This window comes from Microplitis demolitor, chromosome 7 (genome assembly GCF_026212275.2).
Source record: "Microplitis demolitor isolate Queensland-Clemson2020A chromosome 7, iyMicDemo2.1a, whole genome shotgun sequence".
In the NCBI taxonomy this organism is placed as follows: domain Eukaryota; kingdom Metazoa; phylum Arthropoda; class Insecta; order Hymenoptera; family Braconidae; genus Microplitis; species Microplitis demolitor.
The window spans coordinates 11,141,442-11,162,114 of record NC_068551.1 but is presented as its reverse complement, the minus strand read 5'-3'; the positions used below and the strand labels follow the sequence as shown (position 1 = coordinate 11,162,114).

Here is a 20,673-nt window from a genome sequence, read left to right as displayed (position 1 = left end):
TTTTTTTTAACCGCTTCCTTTTTTCGATATTGAAATCAATTTCTACTATTTTATTTTTTCAAGACGATATTACAATCGTATTTACGCCGCGTCATTTTTTGAACTGTTTTTACAGAAAAAAAAAATGTATCGGATTTTTTCAGTCAAAAGAAAAAAAAAGTAAAAATTTTTCCAGCTTTAGGACAAAATTCCCTGACTTTTTCCTGATTTTTCCAGTATATTTATAATTCCTTGACATTTTCAGGTTTTCCAGAAATGTGGCCACCATGATTATTTTTCAAGTTTAAAATAACATTTAACAAACTTAAAATTATATATGTTGTTTATTATTCATTTGCTTAAAACTATACAAAGACAATAAACAAAATTAAACCATTAAAATTGTAAAAATTTTTTTTTTCTTTTTCCTTTAATATTATCTTAAAAATATTCAATAACAGTACGGACAGTTTTTACGACTTTGTTTTAACATATTTAAAACAAAAAAACAATTTATATTTTTCGCTATTTGAGAGGCAGTTGATAATGGAATTCCAAATATAGTCTTTATCTTATCAAAATATGGAAATAAACAGCAAAATATATTTAAAATTTTGCCAATATTTAAAAGTAATACGAAAATGTACACCAGAAAATATTTCTAAATTTTCATTATATAAATGAAAAAAACTAAACAGTTTAATTAGGCTGCCCGCAAATATTTTATACAAAAAAAAGTTTCGACGTTAAAATTACTGGTACTATTACTGATAGCAGTAAGTTAACAATTCTCACACTATGTACACAATTGATGGCCGTAGCCGATTAAATTCAAAATTTATATCACTAGTACAGTTCCAGCCCATGATAGAGATAGTAAATATAATTACGATGGTATTCAATATTTTCTATTCATTTCTTGGGCACTTCATACAATTGCAATAACCATTCAAGCCCGAGAGATTTAAACAAAATATAAATCAAAACTAAATACTTCGACTACTATTCGTTGAAAACGTCATTATTAATATTGGACGGACTTGAAAGGTTAAAAATTCTTGAAACCAACATTTTTTATGATAGTCACAAATATTTTAAAAAATTTTGTCATTCTATCCTAATAATAAAACTATGTAAAATTATGACCAAATTAATCGATTTACACATTTAGCTGATGATATTCTTGTGTCAATAATTATTATATTAATAATAACTACAGATAATGTTTAATCATTGATGATATTATTTTATCGTAAAAAAAAAAAAATTATATTGAATTTATTTTTACTTGATTCTTTAGTTTATATTTACTAAAATTATTTTCGTGACGTATAAAAATTTATCATGAAGAAAACATAAACACACATAACTTAATATTTAAGTTTTTCCATAATTTTAAATTGATATTTTTATCATTTGATAAATATTTATTATAATTATTTAGCTTTTTTTTTCTAAATATTTGAATTACTTTTCTTTTCATTGGCACTGTAGCACCATCATAACTTATTTTTACAAAAATATATCATCGCGATGTAACTATCTACCGTTAAAAGCATTAACGTAAGTAAAAGCATGCGTTAATCTTGATTTTATAAAATTTCAAGTTAGTTCATATTTTTTTTTTTTTTTTTTTTTTTTTTTTTTTTTACAAATTATCACGTTTTTATGGCACGCCTCAAGCCCGAAGAGTTAAGAGTGCTCTACTCTCATTTTTACCTTTTCAATCTGGTTTGTAAATTGGTATTTTAGGTATAAATTCAATAAGTAGAACCTGCAAATAGAAATTAATTTAATTATTATACTGGATATATTTATTTTTATTGTAAATTATTATAAATGTCTTACGTATTCCATCATTGAAGAACTATCACATCTTTGCTTAGTTAGTCTCCAGTGTAATCCAAGTTTATGATATAATCGACCATTTTCCCATTCCAATAATTTATTTAGGGAGTGCTGTGTCTAAAAAATAATTAATTTTATTAAAAATAATATATAATTCAGTATTCTGAGAAGTCGCTCCAAAACCTCTCTATGCACAGACAACTCTATATCATTTCTCTACCTAAAACATGTTTATCGTGAAATAAAACTATCCTTGAACTGATTACTCCAAAACCTCTCTATCCAGAACAACTCTCCTCATCTTAAAGCTTTACTCCGAAACTTTTCTATTCAATGCCAAGACTATCCGAAATAACACTATTCATTATTTACAACGTAATTTTAATAATTGTGTAAGTTATATATTGAAACTTAAAAACTATGAACATATTTTCAGCTTTCGAAGACAACTCAGGCGGTTATCTATTGAAAACATAAGGTTATATTAAATTGGTATATTATTTTATAAAGCTCTACATTAGGGTGATTCATTTCCGCAAAAGTTTTTTTTTTTTAAGTTCTCAAGCAAAATCTCAATCTACATCGAAAAAAAAAATTTCTCACTAAATATAAGCTCAAAAATATATTAATTCCAATGCTAAGTACTTTCCATTTGATTTCAAAGATTTCCCATTTAAAATACACGTAAATTAAATTACTTTTTTTTTAACTTTCGACTACTCAGCTGCGTTTCATGATATCAACGCGGTTTTGGTCGCAAATTGTAGGGCATTTGGTGTTCTTCAAAAGTGTCTATAGTTACTTAGCTGTTATTCCAGTTGTTTCACTTGTGTTCGTTGCAGAAGTCATTTTTCCTATGAGATTGACTTTTATTGGCTTGCAGAACGTAAACCAATGAAAGTACACTAAAAATGTTAGTGGGAATTTTATAGGAAATTTTATTCCCTTCAAAAAAAGTCTTATGAGTCAAGTCGCTAAAGTCAATAGTTTACGAGTTATAGTCATTTTAATAATTTGAAAAATAAAATATCAATTGTAATTTTTTAACATCCCGCTAAGAAAATTCCAAGTTTTCAAAAATTCGGGAAGTTATTGGTTTCAGACCGATTTTCAAAAATCGAATTTCTAAGAGATCTTGAGGTTTTGAGGTTCTAGGAAGCTATTCTGACTAATTTCAAGATGATGTCCGAGTGTATGTATGTATGTATGTATGTACGTACGTTCGTACGTATGTATGTATGTAAATATCCATAACTTTTGAACGGATGAACCGATTTTAATCGTCAAGGTGTCATTTGACGCGGCTTGTCAATATCTAAAAGCTGAAAAAAATTAAGCTTGATCGGTAGGGCTCATTCAGAGATATTCCAATAATAAACTTTTTTCAATAATGTTTATTTCGGATAACTTGTAATCTGCTCGATGGGTTGATTCCAAAATCGATTGGGCTCTGAAGCTTTATAAGCCGCGTTGAATGCCACCTAACCATCAAAATTGGTTCATTCGTTCAAGAGAAACCGTTGTCGAAAGAATTAAAAAAAAAAATTTCTTCTAGTATTTTCGCAATTTCTCAAAAACGACTTCATAAATCACTTTTAAAATCTGTTCAGCTGTAGAACTCAATAAAATGCGTCGATTGCCACCTTAACCGTCTCAATCGGTTAATTCGTTCGAGAGATATCGTTGGAGAAAAAATGATACACAGAAAAAACAGTTAACTTGGTTCAAGAAAATTATTGTCTTCCGAATTTTCTGTCTTGATTCAATAAAAATAAAATACTTGATTCAAAAACTTTTTTTTGGTTCAAGACAGTAAATTCTCTTGCTCCAAAAAAAGTTATTTTTGAAGCGAAATTGAAAATTTCTTGGTTTAAGAAAAGAAATTCTTGGCTAAAGAAAATAAGTCATCTCTGGCCAAAAAATCAACTTTTTGATCGAAAAAAAGTTTAACTTCGGCCAAGAAACTTTTTCTCTCCCCAAGAAAAAAAATTTCTCACTCCAAAAAATCAAAGTTTTGAACGAAAAAAAGTGTACTTGAACCAAGATATTTTTCCTTGCCCCAAGGAAAAAAAATTTCCTGCTCCAAAAAATAAACGTCTTTTGATTAAAAAAAAAGAAACCCTTGAGCCAAGAAAAAATCTCTTGGCGCAAGAAAAAAATTCTCTTGCTCCGAAAAATAAATTACTTAAGAGAAAATGAAAGTTGCTTGGGCCAAGAAAAAAATTTCTTGCTCTTAAAGTTTGCTTCTTTAATACAGACTTAAATTTTTCTCAATCAAAAATTTTATTCTCTCTACAAAAGATTGACGTGTTGATTCTTTTTGTTTTTTTTTTTTTTTTTTTTTTTTATCTGAAACGTAATTTTTTGTATTTTTATTTCGCAAAAAATCTTTCAAGTAAACTTTAATATTAAATATTTAAATCATGATGTATTATAGGATATACTATAGTACAATTCAAAGAGGTACTTGTAGCTCGGTCAAATGACAAAGTGCTCAAATAAAATCGTACTGAAATTTGGAATTTAACAATTCTAGAATATCTTTCGTACCAGGGCCACACTACAAATGGTAAGCGCAATCTAGTGGCGAGCACCGAACTACTCCCGCTGCTACTGCCTAGCACCGGTGATTTTCCCCCTCTCCACATCGATCTTTTCTCTCAAGAAAGTTTTTCTCTTGGCTTAAGCAACTTTTGTTGTCTTGGTCAGAGAATACAAAAATACTTGCGTGAAAAGAATAAGTACTTGTTCCGAGAAATTTTATTTTCTTTAACCAAAAAAATGCAATATTGCTACAAAAAAATAATGTATCTTGCTCCAAAAAATATCTCTTACTTTAAGAAATATAAACTCTTGAAACAAGTGAAAATTTTTTGATTTAAGCGTAAAAATATGTTGACGTGAGAAAAAAAAATTTGATTCAAGATAAAAATTTGAAGATAATTGTTTACTTGAGGCAAGTAAATTTTTATTTTCCGAATCGATCAAAAAAAAATTCTTGATTCAAGAATATTTTCCTTGATTCAAGTTAACTGTTTTTTCTGTGTAAAAAACGTTTTTTTTTTCGAAAACAAAGGCATACAATAGTATTTTCGAGCTCAAGGAGCTCGAAAACAGCGGGAAGTTTTGGAGCTGGCCCGCAGGGTCAACTGACAGACCGATTTTTTTTTTTTTTATATTATATTTTTCAAATTATTGAAATGACTATAGCTCGTAAACTATTGACTTTAGCGACTTGACTCATAGGACTTTTTTTGAAGGGAATAAAATTTCCTATAAAATTCCCACTAACATTTTTAGTGTACTTTCATTGGTTTACGTTCTGCAAGCCAATAAAAATCAATCTCATAGGAAAAATGACTTCTGCAACGAACACAAGTGAAACAACTGGAATAACAGCTAAGTAACTATAGACACTTTTGAAGAACACCAAATGCCCTACAATTTGCGACCAAAACCGCGTTGATATCATGAAACGCAGCTGAGTAGTCGAAAGTTAAAAAAAAAGTAATTTAATTTACGTGTATTTTAAATGGGAAATCTTTGAAATCAAATGGAAAGTACTTAGCATTGGCATTAATATATTTTTGAGCTTATATTTAGTGAGAAATTTTTTTTTTCGATGTAGATTGAGATTTTGCTTGAGAACTTAAAAAAAAAAAACTTTTGCGGAAATGAATCACCCTACTCTACATCTTGGTATCCCAGGTCTTTTTGGTGATAAATTATTTAAAAAAAATCAAATACGTTAATTAAGACATGATACAATAAAAACAAACTCTTTATTGGTGTCAATTAGCCACAGCAATCAATATAAAAATTCATTTTTTATAACGGGAATACATTTCTGGAATAATCTATCAATAAATATAACAACAGCTGAAAGCTTATCTATATTCATTACAAACATTTAATACGAGTAGAAACTAACCCTTCTTAGAAAAATTTACTGTGTACGTTATACTGATATTTATAATGATTTCGTATTGAGCAACTGGCATCGAAAGGGCTTCCTAGAGTCAGTATATATTTATGTAATTCATGTATTACTTGAATAAATAAATAAATAAATAAAAATAAAATTATTAACTCAGTTAAAAAATCATCGGTAACTAAAAAAAATTCGTGAATTTCCATGTTAACTGACATGTTCTCTTAGTTGCCGATGATTTTTCAGCTAAGTTAACAATGAATAGTGTTATTTCGGATAGTTTTCTCATTGAATAGAAGTTTTGGAGTAAAGATTGAGGTTGAGGAGAGTTGTATTGGATAGAGATGTTTTAGAGTAATCAGTTCAAGGATAGTTTTATTTCACAATAGACATATTTTAGGTAAAGAAATTATATAGAGTTGACTATGCATAGAGAGGTTTTGGAACGAGTTGTCATGATACCTATGATTCTATACTCTGTAAAATAGACTAATCAAACTCGTTCCTACCCTCAAATATCACATGTAAATTTAGAATAAATAAAAAAATTGCAAAGACCTTAAAAATATACATTGTAAAAAGAGCGGTGTTCAAAATGGACTCATTTGAACTCCGCCCGGTGTAAAAATGAAATTACACCGGTGTAGGAGGAGTAATTCACCGGTGTTAAAAATACCGGTGTTAAAGCGGGGTAACCGGTGTAAAAACGGAGTAGAACCGATGTAAAAGCGGGGTAACCGGTGTAAAAGCAGAGTAAACTGTGCCCGCTTAGAGAATGAACTTTAAAGATTATAAAACACAACAAATGTCAGTTCTGTATGAAAATTAATAAAAAATATTATTTATTAACAAGTATAGTGATCGAGTAAGTAAAAATATTTACAAAATAAAATATTTTAACACCGGTAAAGAATATCTACACCGGCGGCGGCGTTATTTTAACACCGGTACAGAATATTTACACCGGTGGCGGCGTTATTTTTACACCGCTTTCGGTGTTGAAATTTAACACTGCTGATTTTAACACCTACACCGCTTGGACTTACCTCGGTGATTTTTTACAGTGTACATTGACATTCGTATTTATAAATGAAATAAAAATTAAAACCATCCAATATAATTGATATTATTATTATTATAATTTCTTCATTATTTCCAATAATTGTTTACATTACGTAAAAAAAATATTATTATTTCAAATTTTAGTAACTCTGAGGTATTGTGATATAAAAACTAATTATAAATTTGTTAATATTGTTTTTTTTTTCAACTCAAACTAAATATATCAACAAAAAAAAAAACAACCACGATTTTGTAGCAGATGTAGATTGAAATGAAAAATGTATTATTGTATTTATTTTACAAATGATGCGATAAAATAATAAACAATTTGTTCAATTGACGTCTTATTTTGTTTAAAATATCAACTTATTCAAGCTTTTAATAAGTCAAAATACAATACCTATTGTATAAAACTTACTCTTTTACTAAGACAAATAACTGGCCACAATGAACATCCCAGAGTACAACAACAGCATACGCAACCACAAAAGAGCCATTTAACATTAACAGGCAATGTTTTTTTTAGCACACTATTAACTCGCATAACTGTGGCTTTAAATTCTTCTGGAGCAACCCTTGATACTAATCCATTCGGAAATTCTGCTTCGAAACGATTACTCAGTCCAAACCTATTACAAATCATTGTTAAAAATTTTAACGTTTACATCAATAAAAATTATCAGATAATTATTGTGAATAAGATCCAAATATTAATCAACTCTAAATAGAATAAAAAAAAATCTAGGCGTCGGTTGACCCTGCGGGCCAGCCCCAAAACTTCCCGCTGTTTTCGACCTCAAAGAGCTCGAAAACATTAGTGTAGATATATTTTCAAGCTCTTCGAGCTCGAAAATGCTATCACATGCAATTGTTTTTTTACGATCTTTTCAAGCTCTAACAAGTTACCTGTTATGCTGAAGTTTGAAAATTTAAGAATCGAAAATCATCAATGAAGCGGTTTTTAAAATTTAGTTCCTGATTATGTTCAGTAAAATAAGTGTATTGAGGCAGAAATCAATGTCAGGGATCAAAATCAAAGTTTAAATAAGTTTTGACTCATGTAAGAAACAACAAAATATGAAATATCCGAGAAAAATATTAAAAACTACGTTTTATCGATTTTATTGTTGATAATATGATTTAAACTAATAACCAAGTTCGATGACACTATATGATCGAAAGAAACCATAAGAAGGATGAGTCGGTATAATTTCAGACACATTTTGGTAGATTATATTATGATTTATCCGGAAAAAATAACATAAAATGTTATTTTTTTAACTTTTCCACGCCGATATCTTTCGAACTAATTAATCGATTTTGACGTTTGAGGTGGCAATCAACGCGTTTTATTGAATTCTTGAGCTGATAAAAATTTGAAATCGATCGCGTCAGTCGTTTCGAAAATATTTAGAAAAAACCGTTTTTCACCATTTCTTTCTCCCGCGATAACTCTCGAACGAATTATCCGATTTTGATGTTTGAGGTGGCAATCGACGCGTTTTATTGAGTACTAGAACTGATTAGATTTTGAAGTAGATCGTATAAGTCGTTTTTGAAAAATCGATAAAAAACTAAAAAAAAAATTTTTTTTTTTTCGTAATTCGCAAATATTTTCGGGTCTATTCGATCAAATAATCTGACATTTTCAGGAAAGTTGATGGCCAACAAGCTCTTTCGATTGCCACCTCAACCATCCAAATCGATTCATTAGTTCAAAAGTTACAAAGAGTTTACATACACACACACACACACACACACACACACACACACACACACACACACACACACACACACACACACACACACACACACACACACACACACACACACACACACACACACACACACACACACACACACACACACACACACACACACACACACACACACACACACACACACACACACACACACACACACACACACATACACACATACACACACTCGGACATCATTCTGAAAATAGTCAGAATAGGTTCCTAGGACCTCAAAACGTCGACATCTGATGAAAACTCGATTTTCGAAAATCGGGGTGAAAACAATAACTTCGCGAAATTTTTGAAAATCGTCGATTTTCTTAGCGGGAAGTTAAAAATGGAAATTACAAGTTACAAAAGTAGTATATATTGAATGAATTTTCGAATAAGTTATGATTATTTTTATGTTTAAGGTAAACGGCCCAGTTATTGTCATTGACCCAGTTTTTGACACTTTCCAACTTATTTTAAAATAAACAAAAAAAAAAAAAAGGATGATTCAAATGAATAAATAGAGAATGATAAATAATAATTCAAAAATAATATTCATGTATTACAACAAAATCCTCAAAAAACAAATTCATTATGGGTACCATTTTGTCACAATAATCATTATCAGAAGTTGTTTTTGGTAACAAGTATTAACTTCTGGAATTCGCTGCCGATAAAAATAACATCAGCTAAAAACCTGAGTATTTTTAAGAATCTATGTTATAAATATTTAATGCGATTAGAAAAAATGGATAAATTGTAATTGAATTTATATATGTAGTTATGTCTATAATTATTAATTTTATTGATTATATATTGAATGAGCTGCTGGCGTTTCTTTTATGTTCACGGACTCTGACGGAATTAATCCGAGAGTCATTATTATTTGTACTTGTTTTTGTAATTAGGTATAAATAAATGAATGAATAAATTAATAAATTTATTTTTAATTTTAAAAAACTCATCCTGTACCTAATTAATAGCAATAACAAAAATAAAAAATTAAAATATTTTAATAAAAAAAAATTTTTAAGCCGGAGTAGCTGAGGAAGCTATTTTTTAGTTATAGCGGAAGCAGTTTACGGAAGAACGTTCCAGAATTGAATTTGTTATTTTATTACCATGTAACTTCAAAAATATAAAAAAAAAATGTACGGATGGGATAATAGTTAACTATAATTTATTTTAAAATATAGATGTATCATATTATATAACATTTTATTATTAAAATGTAAGTATCAATAACTAAGCTTAATTTTATAAGTATGTCACAGTTATTGACCCTCAAATTCAATCATGATTTTCTTTTTCAATTAATAATTTTAGTTAATTTAAACTTATCACATAACCTAATAAATCATAAATCATTTTTAAATATCAGTGTCAGAAACTACAGCACATGAAATTTTGAGTGTCAGAAACTAGGTCTTTAAACATCATTTTTTTAAACATTAATTTAAATTATCAATTAGCTCCAAATAATTATTTTGCGCTTATGACCTTATATAAAAATTATAAAATTGTTTATTATGTAAAATACTAATTATTTAAATTTAATTTTATATTAATTATCATAGAATAACCTCAGCTGTTACTTTTAAAGTGTCAGAAACTGAACCCTTTACCTTAAATGAAATATATTTAAAAATTTATTAGGACTTAATATTTTTGAGTGTCAAAACAATAAATATAATCAGTTACAATATATACAACAGTCAAAAAATTTAATATTTTATTGAAATAAATTATTGATAAAAATGTTATTTATTTTTATTGACAATAAATATAATTTTGATAACTTAGTCAATGACTTTAAGGGCCAGTTTTTCAAACTGAGTTAATTTTTATCCGAGTTTTGCTTATCATTGCTAGTATATCTATAGATTATTAATATATAGATATACTAGCAATATTAATTAAAACCCGGATATAAATAAACTCGATTTGAAAAACTGGCCCTAAAACATCAACAAGGACACGAATTTAAGAAAAAAACAAGTCTATAGAACAAAGAAATTTTGTTAACAAAGCACCGAGATTCTTTGTAACGTTTATCGTTAACAAGTCAGGGTTATGGACCTCATACAATTGAGGGCTACTAAATATTAAATAAAATAAAAATTGATTTAAGTATATAGTGAAACTCACACTGTCATATTACCAGCACCACGTACTACAATAGGGTCGGGAACAATAGTTACATAGTGATCCTCGGAATTTTGTTCATTTTCTTCTTCTTCTTCTTCTTCATAAATTGCATCAAAATCTGCCATTGTGATCTGATGGATTCACAAACTAGATCTTTTCTTTAAACCAATTTATTATTATAAATTTATTTTTAAATATTATTTTTAATTCATTGTAATAAGAATTATAATGTTAACATTTTTATTTCATTAATATTTATATCATACATTTTTGTTTACTACGGAGTAATTATTAAATACGTAATGACTTTTACTGAATCAAACAAAACGTTTGCACAAAAAATAAATCACACACTGCGGAAAACTGTATATAATCCTGGTAACGTGGTATAATCATTGGTGGAACATCTCATAATAATCTAAATAAAAATCATGAATACGGACTCCAAAAAAATACACCACCCTAAATTTAAGGAACTTTATGATATAGGTATAGAAACGAATAAAGAGTTTACACAAGTTTACATAGTTATTTATGGATAGATTATACATATGTACCTCTTAATTATGGAGGGTAGAGGTAAGGAGCTCCCTTAAGTTGGCGGGGGGAATTCGATTTTTGCCAAATTTTTTTTAGCAATTCGTTTGTTCGTCAATTGTTCGTCAATGTTCGCTATAAATAATTATTTGTTCGTTTTTTATTTTTTTTAAAATGAATTTTTTAAAATTTATTTGAAGTTAGCGGTGACTATACTCATTTTCTATCCTTTTTAATTTTTTTTCCATTTATCTTGATTTGTTTGTTAATACCCCACCAAAAATAGCGTTTGTTTGTTTGTTTTTATATTTATAATTAATTATTAAAATTATAATTATGCCCATTGATCTAATAGTAGTTGTGCGCATGCGCAAGTGTCTGCTCTAGGTTTAAAATTTTTTATTGTTTCCATTATTATTTATGTTTTAATTAAATTAGTAATCTTATCAAGTAATTATCAAATCCTGTTGATCATCTATCACATCGTAAGAGTATCCAGGTATTTATCGGAGAGAAATGTCAATAAGCCACAATAAAATATGAAACGAAAGAGTCCTCAAAGAATCTTAGAAAACCACTTTTAATATTATTATTATTATCCTTATTTATTTAATACTTAATACACTCAACTAATTATTTTGTTTTATCAATATTAATTATGTATTAAAAATACTGGAAACATTTTAATGTTATTTTCATTTACTCTTTTATAATTTACCGTTCTGTTTTGTAAATTACGTGGTGTGTCACCTATTATCAAGTATTTTAACTTGCCGTTTAACTAGTATTTTTGTGTTACACAGTTGGTCTCATAAATAGTTGGTAAACCAATTAATAAATTACAAGTATCATCGAAGTCAATAATAAATAAACATAATATTGGAGAAGGTTTGTAAAATTAAACTAATAATTAACTATTTATTTAATATTAGAGAAGACTTGTACAATTGAAGTTATTAATTATTCATTTGCGCAATTTTTATAAATTTATATTTTGCGTCTACATCGAGACTCAAAATAACTTAGCCTAAAAAATTTGATGAAAATTTTAATTAATATTTATTATTAAACATTATTTTATAATTAAAGATGTTTTTCTAATTTTTTTTTTGTTTTTTCAAATATTAAAATTTTTTTTATTTTTCAGTTTTGAAAACAATATTTTATACCACTTATCAAAATGGAGCTCAACTCTATAATGTTTCAGCAATCGGATGTGATTCTTTCATCTAATCTCCAACATTATTTGTCCTTCATTTATATGTACCCTCGCGGTTTTGGAAATACCGAAATAATACCGGAATTATACGGTATAAATACTGCATAAATATGGTATTACTCGAGTTATTTTAGCCAGTTTTTTTACCGCATTATTACCAAAAATTTACGAAATAAATTCCTAATATTTACGGTAATAAAACAGAAAAAATACGGTATTTTCACAGAATTAAAACAGTAATTATACAGCATATTTATAGTATATTTTCGGCATTTTTGCAGCATCAAACCGTTTTACCCGTAAAAAAATTTATATAAAATTTTATTCAGTTATATATAATTTTATATAATTATATAGAACCTTATAAAGTTATAAAAAAAAAAAAAAAAAAAAAAAAACACCAGTTAACTCGTGGACTCGATCCCGAGACCTATTTGTTCAAAGTCTGATCTGGTAGCCATTATGCCAAATCACTTACTTGAAATATGTTGCTAATTGTATTCACATGGATACAAACAAACTCAAGAAAATTGAAAACATCAATTTTCACAGATAGTTATTTTCACTTACATGTTTTTGTTTGAGTAAGAATTGTGTGAACCAATAAAATAAAATAAAAAATATTACATTTTGCACATTTTCGATGATTTTAAATGCAGAAGCGAACAAAAAATAAAACCATATTTTTTTACAATTTTCTATTTTATCAGCGTAAATCTGGCGAAATTGCAGGATACTGACGGTATTATTATCACAAAAACAACGATTTTATTATTACTACATTATCGTATTATAGTTTTTATACAGCATTTTATTGGTAAAAGTTCGGCATTTTTACAGTTTTTTTACAGCATTTTTTTGGTAAACCCTCGCGGTTTTGCGAATGCCGTAAAAATGCCGTAAATTTTCGGGATTTATGCACATGCCGTAAATTTACCGTAATAATTTGGTATTAAAATGGTTATTTTGGCCAGTTCTTTCCCTGCAGTTATGCCATATACTTACTGCACTTATGCTGTAGAGTTACCAGATTACTACAGTAATATTACTATAAAAATGCCGAACTTTTACCGAAAAAATGCTGTAAAAAAACTATAACAATACCGAACTTTTACCAAACTATAATACGATAATGTAGTAATAATAAAATCGTTGTTTTTGTGATAATAATACCGTCAGTATCCTGCAATTTCGCCAGATTTACGCTGATAAAATAGAAAATTGTAAAAAAATATGGTTTTATTTTTTGTTCGCTTCTGCATTTAAAATCATCGAAAATGTGCAAAATGTAATATTTTTTATTTTATTTTATTGGTTCACACAATTCTTACTCAAACAAAAACATGTAAGTGAAAATAACTATCTGTGAAAATTGATGTTTTCAATTTTCTTAAGTTTGTTTGTATCCATGTGAATACAATTAGCAACATATTTCAAGTAAGTGATTTGGCATAATGGCTACCAGATCAGACTTTGACCAAATAGGTCTCGGGATCGAGTCCACGAGTTAACTAGTGTTTTTTTTTTTTTTTTTTTTTTTTCATGACAGTTATTTAATATATAACTTTATAAGGTTCTATATAATTATATAAAATTATATATAACTGAATAAAATTTTATATAAATTTTTTTACGGGTAGAACGGTTTGATGCTGCAAAAATGCTGAAAATATACTATAAATATGCTGTATAATTACTGTTTTAATTCTGTGAAAATACCGTATTTTTTCTGTTTTATTACCGTAAATATTAGGAATTTATTTTATTTCGTAAATTTTTGGTAATAATGCGGTAAAAAAACTGGCTAAAATAACTCGAGTAATACCATATTTATGCAGTATTTATACCGTATAATTTCGGTATTATTTCGGTATTTCCAAAACCGCGAGGGAAAGTTCGGTGTTGTAATTTTTTTACAGCATTTTTTCGGTAAAAGTTCGGCATTTTTATAGTAATATTACTGTAGTAATCTGGTAACTCTACAGCATAAGTGCAGTAAGTATATGGCATAACTCCAGGAAAAAAACTGGCCAATATAACCATATAAACACCAAATTATTACGGTGCATAAATGCCGAAAATTTACGGCATTCGCAAAACTGCGAGGGTAAGTATATTACCATTAATTACTAGTATTATTATCAATAAGTTTTTGAACTCTGAAAATTTTTTGATCAGTACTCTGATTAAGAAAAATGATTTGCTCTATGTGGAGTTTATATCTATATATTAGTCGATTCAAAATGTTATAAATCATTTCAAATTGTTATGAATCATTCCAAATTATTTTTCTTGATCAGGGTAACAGTTATATTTTATGATTATATTATTATATCGATTATTTTTTCTATACAGAGTTGACTAGAGAGGCTATACAAACTGGAATCCAGGATGTAGACTCACTGAGTCACTGGTGATAATTGGTACAGTAGATAATATAAGTTGATCGTTGATGATGGACCGATCGGACAGACTTTTTTGGCTATTGAGACTAGTATTAATTAAGAGCGTTTCGATTATGCTGGTGCGGAGAAGAAAAAGTTCTGTATCTACATTGCTATCGGTCAAATGAGATCTACAGTAACTTGGATCGTGAAAATAGTGACGGCACTGCTATTAACTATTCTATCATCGTATTCGATACCGTGTCTGATGCTGCTCTTTTCTTACACTTTTTTGCCATGTGCCATGGCAGAACTTTTTTTTGTGACAATGGCAAACATGTCTTCATTATTTATGATGATTTGTCAAAACCGGTAATTGCTTACCATTAAATGATTTTATTTTTGAGACTACCTTTAGGAAATCGTGCTGAGCCTCGTCATGTATTCTATATTTATTCTCGTTTTCTTGAAAGAGCCGTAAAATCCATTAAATGTACATGAATAATTGGTGAGTGAAATGAATAATTTATTAAATGAAAAACATGAATAAAAGACGTTATTAAATAATCATATGATATTAGAGTTCGGACCGTCAATAATTTCCGGATGTTTCATCAAAAAAATAATAGTTAAAAAAAAAATGCCTTTAGTTTTCCAAATTTTCAGTTAAGTATGTATTACTTATAATTTTTTTCATAAATGATTCGTAAAAACAGATCAAAAATCATTATATAACTGTCAATTTTTGACAAACGAATTGCTAAAAAAATTTGCCAAAAATCGAATTCCCCCCGCCAACTTAAGGGAGCTGAGGTAAGGAGCAATCTCTCATAGGGGGCTTCACTTTCAAAAGTGTCCACGATAAGCTATACAATTATAGCTCCAAAACCAACTAGAAAGGCGCTGATGGCACTCATAATTAGATGTAAACGTGGCGATTATTGATGAAGTGAAGTATGCCAAAGGGAAATAGTAGAGTAAAGAAGTAGTTGTACTGAATAGAGTAGTTTATAAAAATAAAGTAAATGAATATGCAATTGCAAACGTAGTCAAGTGAGATTAAATACGGTGAAGTATAACCTGAAAAATCGCGATTTTTTTATGAAGTGCTGTTTGTAAATATTTTTAAGAACAATTTAAGGTAGTTCGAGCGGGAGGCATGGTGAGGATTGGCTGCTCTGAGCGCGCGGTAAAGGGGTGATGTCACAGTGCTACCAGAACGTGCGATATTTTTACCCCCTCCTGTCATTACAGTCAATGCTATTTCACCTCAAGAGGGAGTAAAAATATCGCACGTTCTGGCAGCACTGGGTGATGATGATCACGTGACCGCGACAGTACGTATGGCAACACTATGATTATTGCGATTTATTTCTTGCTGTTATTTGTAAATTCAAAATAAACATCGAGTGTCAATTTAGTGACAACATCATCAGCTATTATTAAAAAATTGTGTACTAAAATTCGTGAAATTATCAAAAATATTGACGCTGAATTTAATAAAAATGATAAATAATTATAAAAATGTTTATTATTGCACGACTCATGGTGCGAAGCATCAGAGAGTGCTTTACGATCGAAAAATTTTTTTCGTCTCACTTCGGCAACTATTTCAATTATTATACTTTTGTTGATTCATGGAATTAAGATATGTTGCACACCGTTTTGAAGATAATTTAATGGAGATTAATTCCATACTTTTCAAAAATTTATTTAGTTCAATAAAAACCGATAAACCATCAAAATATTAAAAAAAATTTCCTGTCCGTCAAGTATGAATCCCGTATACACGATAACTTGCGAAAAAATCCAGTAATTGAATCAAATTTTTTTTTTTAAATTCTTTGAAAGATTTGTAGATCCCCTATTAAAAATGGCTAGGTAACTCAGTGTCGTTTAATTACAATTAATAAAAGAATAGAAAGGCTGTATAACTATACATACAATACTGGCTAATAATTCTTGAGCGGTAGCATAGAATCGGTTAAAAAAAAATGTCGCAAAATAAAAATGTATATGACTACTTTTATACAAATGTAAAAATATAAAAATAAAAAGTTGTAAAAAAACAATTCAATATTTAAAAATATATGTATATTAATAAAATGTAAAATTATAAATATGTATTGTAAAATAAGTGAATAAAAAAAAGTCCCTATAAAAAAATTTCTAGATTTATAAATCACTAAGAAAAAATTACTATAAAAAGAAAAATCCTACAAACAAACATTTGCATAACTAAACATCTTTATAAAAAAATTATGTAAAAATGAACATTTCTACAAACAAAATATCTACGAAAAATCGTCGATTTTAAAAATCTCAATAAATTATGACATCTATAATCAAATATCTAAATAAAGTATAACTTCTATAAATGAAAGAATTTCACCACGTGCTCATAGTATCGAATAAGTTTATGTTGTCATATATAATTATTAATAATAATAAATTAAAAATAGCGGCTGAGGCAGCCGTTCGGCACGCGCGTGGCTTGGGCGATCACCGAAGTTAAGTAGCATCGAGCATGATCACTACTTGGCTGGATGACCATTTAGCCACACGTCGGGTTCGAACGAAGTTCTCTGATCGCTAGGCGCGGGATGGAGATCCAGTTATTGGCAATATGGAAATTTTATCGATCACTGGAGCTTCACCCAAACCGAACTGTACTGGCTAGGTTTTCTCTGTGGTTTCCCTAGCCACTGCACCTCCATTGCACAAGGGAGTTTGCAGGGCATCACCGTAATGATGCAGTACAGTATAAGCACAAGTCGGGCCACAGCCGCACAACGGAAGGCAGAGGAGGAGAAGTAAAGCAGTTTGCGATATAAAGGCAAAAAGTGTAAAAGGCCGTAATTGCGGCTATACACTAGAAAACAATTAAAATTAAAAAAAAAAAAATTAATAAATTAAAAATAATAATAATTATGATTATTATTGATCTTAAGACAAAATAATAAATAAATAATTACAAAGATAAATTCAAAATTCAAGAAAAGATAAATAAAAAATCTGAAAACCGCCTAACCCTGCATGCCATCCCCAAAACTTCCCGTTGTTTTCGAGCTCAGGAAGCTCGAAAACGTTATTACTTGTAAATTTTTGAGCTCTTCGAGCTAAGGCTCTATGGTGCCAAAACTGGCCCATTGTCAATTTTTTTTTCTTACAAGGGTAAGGCGGCAATCGAAAGCGCTTATTGGCCATCAACTTTCCTGAAAATTTCAGATCATTTAATCATGTAGACTCCAAAATATTGGCGAATTACGAAAAAAAAAAATTTTTTTTTTTTAGTTTTTTAGTGATTTTTCAGAAACGACTCGAACGATCAACTTCAAAATCTAATCAGCTCTAAGATTTAATAAAACATGCTGATTGCCGCCTTAGCCGTCTCAATCGGTTAATGTGTTCGAGAGATATCGCGGGAGAAAGAAATGGTGAATAACGGGTTTTTCCAAATATTTTCGAAACGGCTGAACCGATCGATTCCGAATTTCAATCAGCTTTAGAATTCAATAAAACGCGCAGATTGCCACCCCAAACATCAAAATCGGTTCTTTAGTTTAAAAGCTATCGGCGTTGAAAAGTTAAAAAAATAACATCTATTATTTTTTCCGGATAAATCATAATACTATGTACTAAAATGTGTCTAAAATTATACCAACTTCCACTTTATGGGCTCTTTCTATCATGGTATAATGTCATCTATCTTGATATTTAATTTAAATCATATTATGGAAAAGAAATATGAAAAACGCAGTTTTTAATATTTTTCTCGGATTTCTCATATATTATTGCTCTGACCTAAGTCAAAACTCATTTAAATATTGATTTTGATCACTGACAATGATTTCTGCTTCAATACATTTATTTTATTGAACATAATCGGGAATAAAAATTTAAAAAACCGTTCTCCATGAATGATTTTCGGTTCTTAAATTTTCAAACTTTAGCATAGAACGTAACTTGTTAGAGCTTGAAAAGCTAATAAAAAACGATTGCAAGTAGTTGATTTTGAGCTTGAAGATATATTTACGCTTATGTTTTCGAGCTCCTTGAACTCCTTGAGCTCGAAAACAGTGGAAAGTTTTGGGGCTGGCCTGCGAGGCCAACCGACGCCCAGATTTTTTTTTTTCAGTAAAGGTATGTCTTACCGGCCTAACAGATTTTTGAGCTCGATTAACGTTCAAGTGACGAGCCTCGGTTTGCCAGTCTTGAGCTAAGATTCAACAAACATTTAATTGAGAAGCCTTAGCTCGAAGAGCTCAAAAATTTACAAGTAATAACGTTTTCGAGCTCCCCGAGCTCAAAAACAACGGGAAGTTTCGGGGGTGGCTCGCAGGGTCAGGCGGTTTTCAGATTTTTTATTTATCTTTTCTTGAACTTTGAATTTATCTTTGTAATTATTTATTTATTATCTTGTCTTAAGATCAATAATAATCATAATTATTATTATTATTTTTAATTTATTATTATTAATAATTACATATGACAACATAAACTTATTCGATACTATGCGAGCACGTGGTGAAATTCTTTCATTTATAGAGGTTATACTTTATTTAGATATTTGATTATAGATGTCATAATTTATTGAGATTTTTAAAATCGACGATTTTTCGTAGATATTTTGTTTGTAGAGATGTTCATTTTTACATAATTTTTTTATAAAGATGTTTAGTTATGCAAATGTTTGTTTGTAGGATTTTTCTTTTTATAGCAATTTTTTCTTAGTGATTTATAAATCTAGAAATTTTTTTATAGGGACTTTTTTTTATTCACTTATTTTACAATACATATTTATAATTTTACATTTTAATAATATACATATATTTCTAAATATTGAATTTATTTTTTACAACACTTTTATTTTTATATTTTTACATTTGTATGAAAGTAGTCATATACATTTTTATTTTGCGACATTTTTTTTTTACGGATCAGAAGACACGGTAGTGTCTCGCGCCAAGTACACGTTCAATCACATGTATATGTGTGAAATGTCATGGCGCGAGCCTACTGTGTATCTATACCGTAAACATAGTGGTTTTTAGCTCTCATTTTTAAAAACTTTTTAAAAATAATAAATTTTCAGAAAATTCCTTCTCTATTCAAAAGATAATTGATTGCTCGTCTTAAAATTATAAAACTTTATTCATTTTAGTTATGAGAACTAATTTAAATAATGAAATTAGGCCAGCATATACTATAGCACCCCCAATTTAGACACTTTTATAAATTTTTTCATGCGTTAGGGGCACTGCCAGAGAATAAAAAGTTATAAGAAAAGCCACGATTGAGTAAAACATTGAAATTTTTTTATAGCAATGATTCATTATTGCGCCACCAGCGGTGCTTCGGTCTGTATTTTTTACTATAGTTTCATACGGAAATTTTTTATGAGCATAAATAAATACGTTTCATAATCATAAATAAATCCGTTTTGATATTTAAGATGAATTTTCTTTATTTGACGTCAGTGTTCATTATTATAATTTCAATCAATTTTCCCCGATTTTGCATAAATACTACAGAAAAAACTATACATCTTACTTTAGTTTTACTTGAAATTGTTGTGAGTTGCATGCGAATTGTCATAAGTAGAAGAAAAAATTTGACAACTATTTCAATCAAACTAATGTCAATTTTTTACCAATTAGCTTAAATAAAATTAAATTGAAGAACTCCGAATAGCTATTTGAGATTGAAATTGACAGTAATTTGACATTGAAATTACTGAAAATTTGCTGCACGAATTTGCCGCCAATTTAACAGCAAAAGTTAAAAAAAAAAATTTACGGTTAATTTTTGCTC

General features: G+C 28.7%; 1 protein-coding gene and 1 long non-coding RNA gene across 5 annotated transcripts; one reads left to right on the top strand and one right to left on the bottom strand.

The window, feature by feature from the left end:
* Positions 1–304: 304 nt before the first annotated feature.
* Positions 305–11,286, bottom strand: LOC103579128 (cysteine-rich hydrophobic domain-containing protein 2). Of its 3 annotated transcripts, none has more exons than XM_014443021.2 (5): positions 10,986–11,286; positions 10,720–10,877; positions 7,239–7,449; positions 1,828–1,944; positions 305–1,753 (listed from the first exon to the last, which is right to left on the bottom strand). In XM_014443021.2, exons 2-5 carry the CDS (start codon positions 10,842–10,844, stop codon positions 1,703–1,705), a joined length of 504 nt encoding a protein of 167 aa, XP_014298507.1. In that variant the 5' UTR covers positions 10,845–10,877; positions 10,986–11,286; the 3' UTR covers positions 305–1,702. The 3 variants fall into 3 exon arrangements, with proteins under 3 accessions (XP_014298507.1, XP_053596587.1, XP_014298508.1); XM_053740612.1 differs by having other exon boundaries at positions 10,720–10,872; XM_014443022.2 differs by having other exon boundaries at positions 10,720–11,285.
* A 741-nt stretch (positions 11,287–12,027) lies between these two features.
* Positions 12,028–17,004, top strand: LOC128668176 (uncharacterized). Of its 2 annotated transcripts, XR_008403939.1 has the most exons (4): positions 12,038–12,144; positions 12,404–14,582; positions 14,831–15,367; positions 15,441–17,004. It is a non-coding gene; the product is annotated as an uncharacterized LOC128668176 (long non-coding RNA). The 2 variants fall into 2 exon arrangements; XR_008403938.1 differs by having other exon boundaries at positions 12,028–12,144; positions 14,831–17,004.
* The last annotated feature ends 3,669 nt before the right edge of the window (positions 17,005–20,673 follow it).

Coding starts and splice junctions, on each gene's coding strand:
- LOC103579128 (XM_014443021.2), bottom strand. CDS start 10,844: ATGGCAGATTTTGATGCAATTTATGAAGAAGAAGAAGAAGAAGAAAAT. Junction 7,450..10,719: donor GGTGCTGGTAATATGACAGT/GTGAGTTTCACT, acceptor GATTTGTAATAG/GTTTGGACTGAGTAATCGTT. Junction 1,945..7,238: donor TTATTTGTCTTAGTAAAAGA/GTAAGTTTTATA, acceptor ATTATTTTTTAG/ACACAGCACTCCCTAAATAA.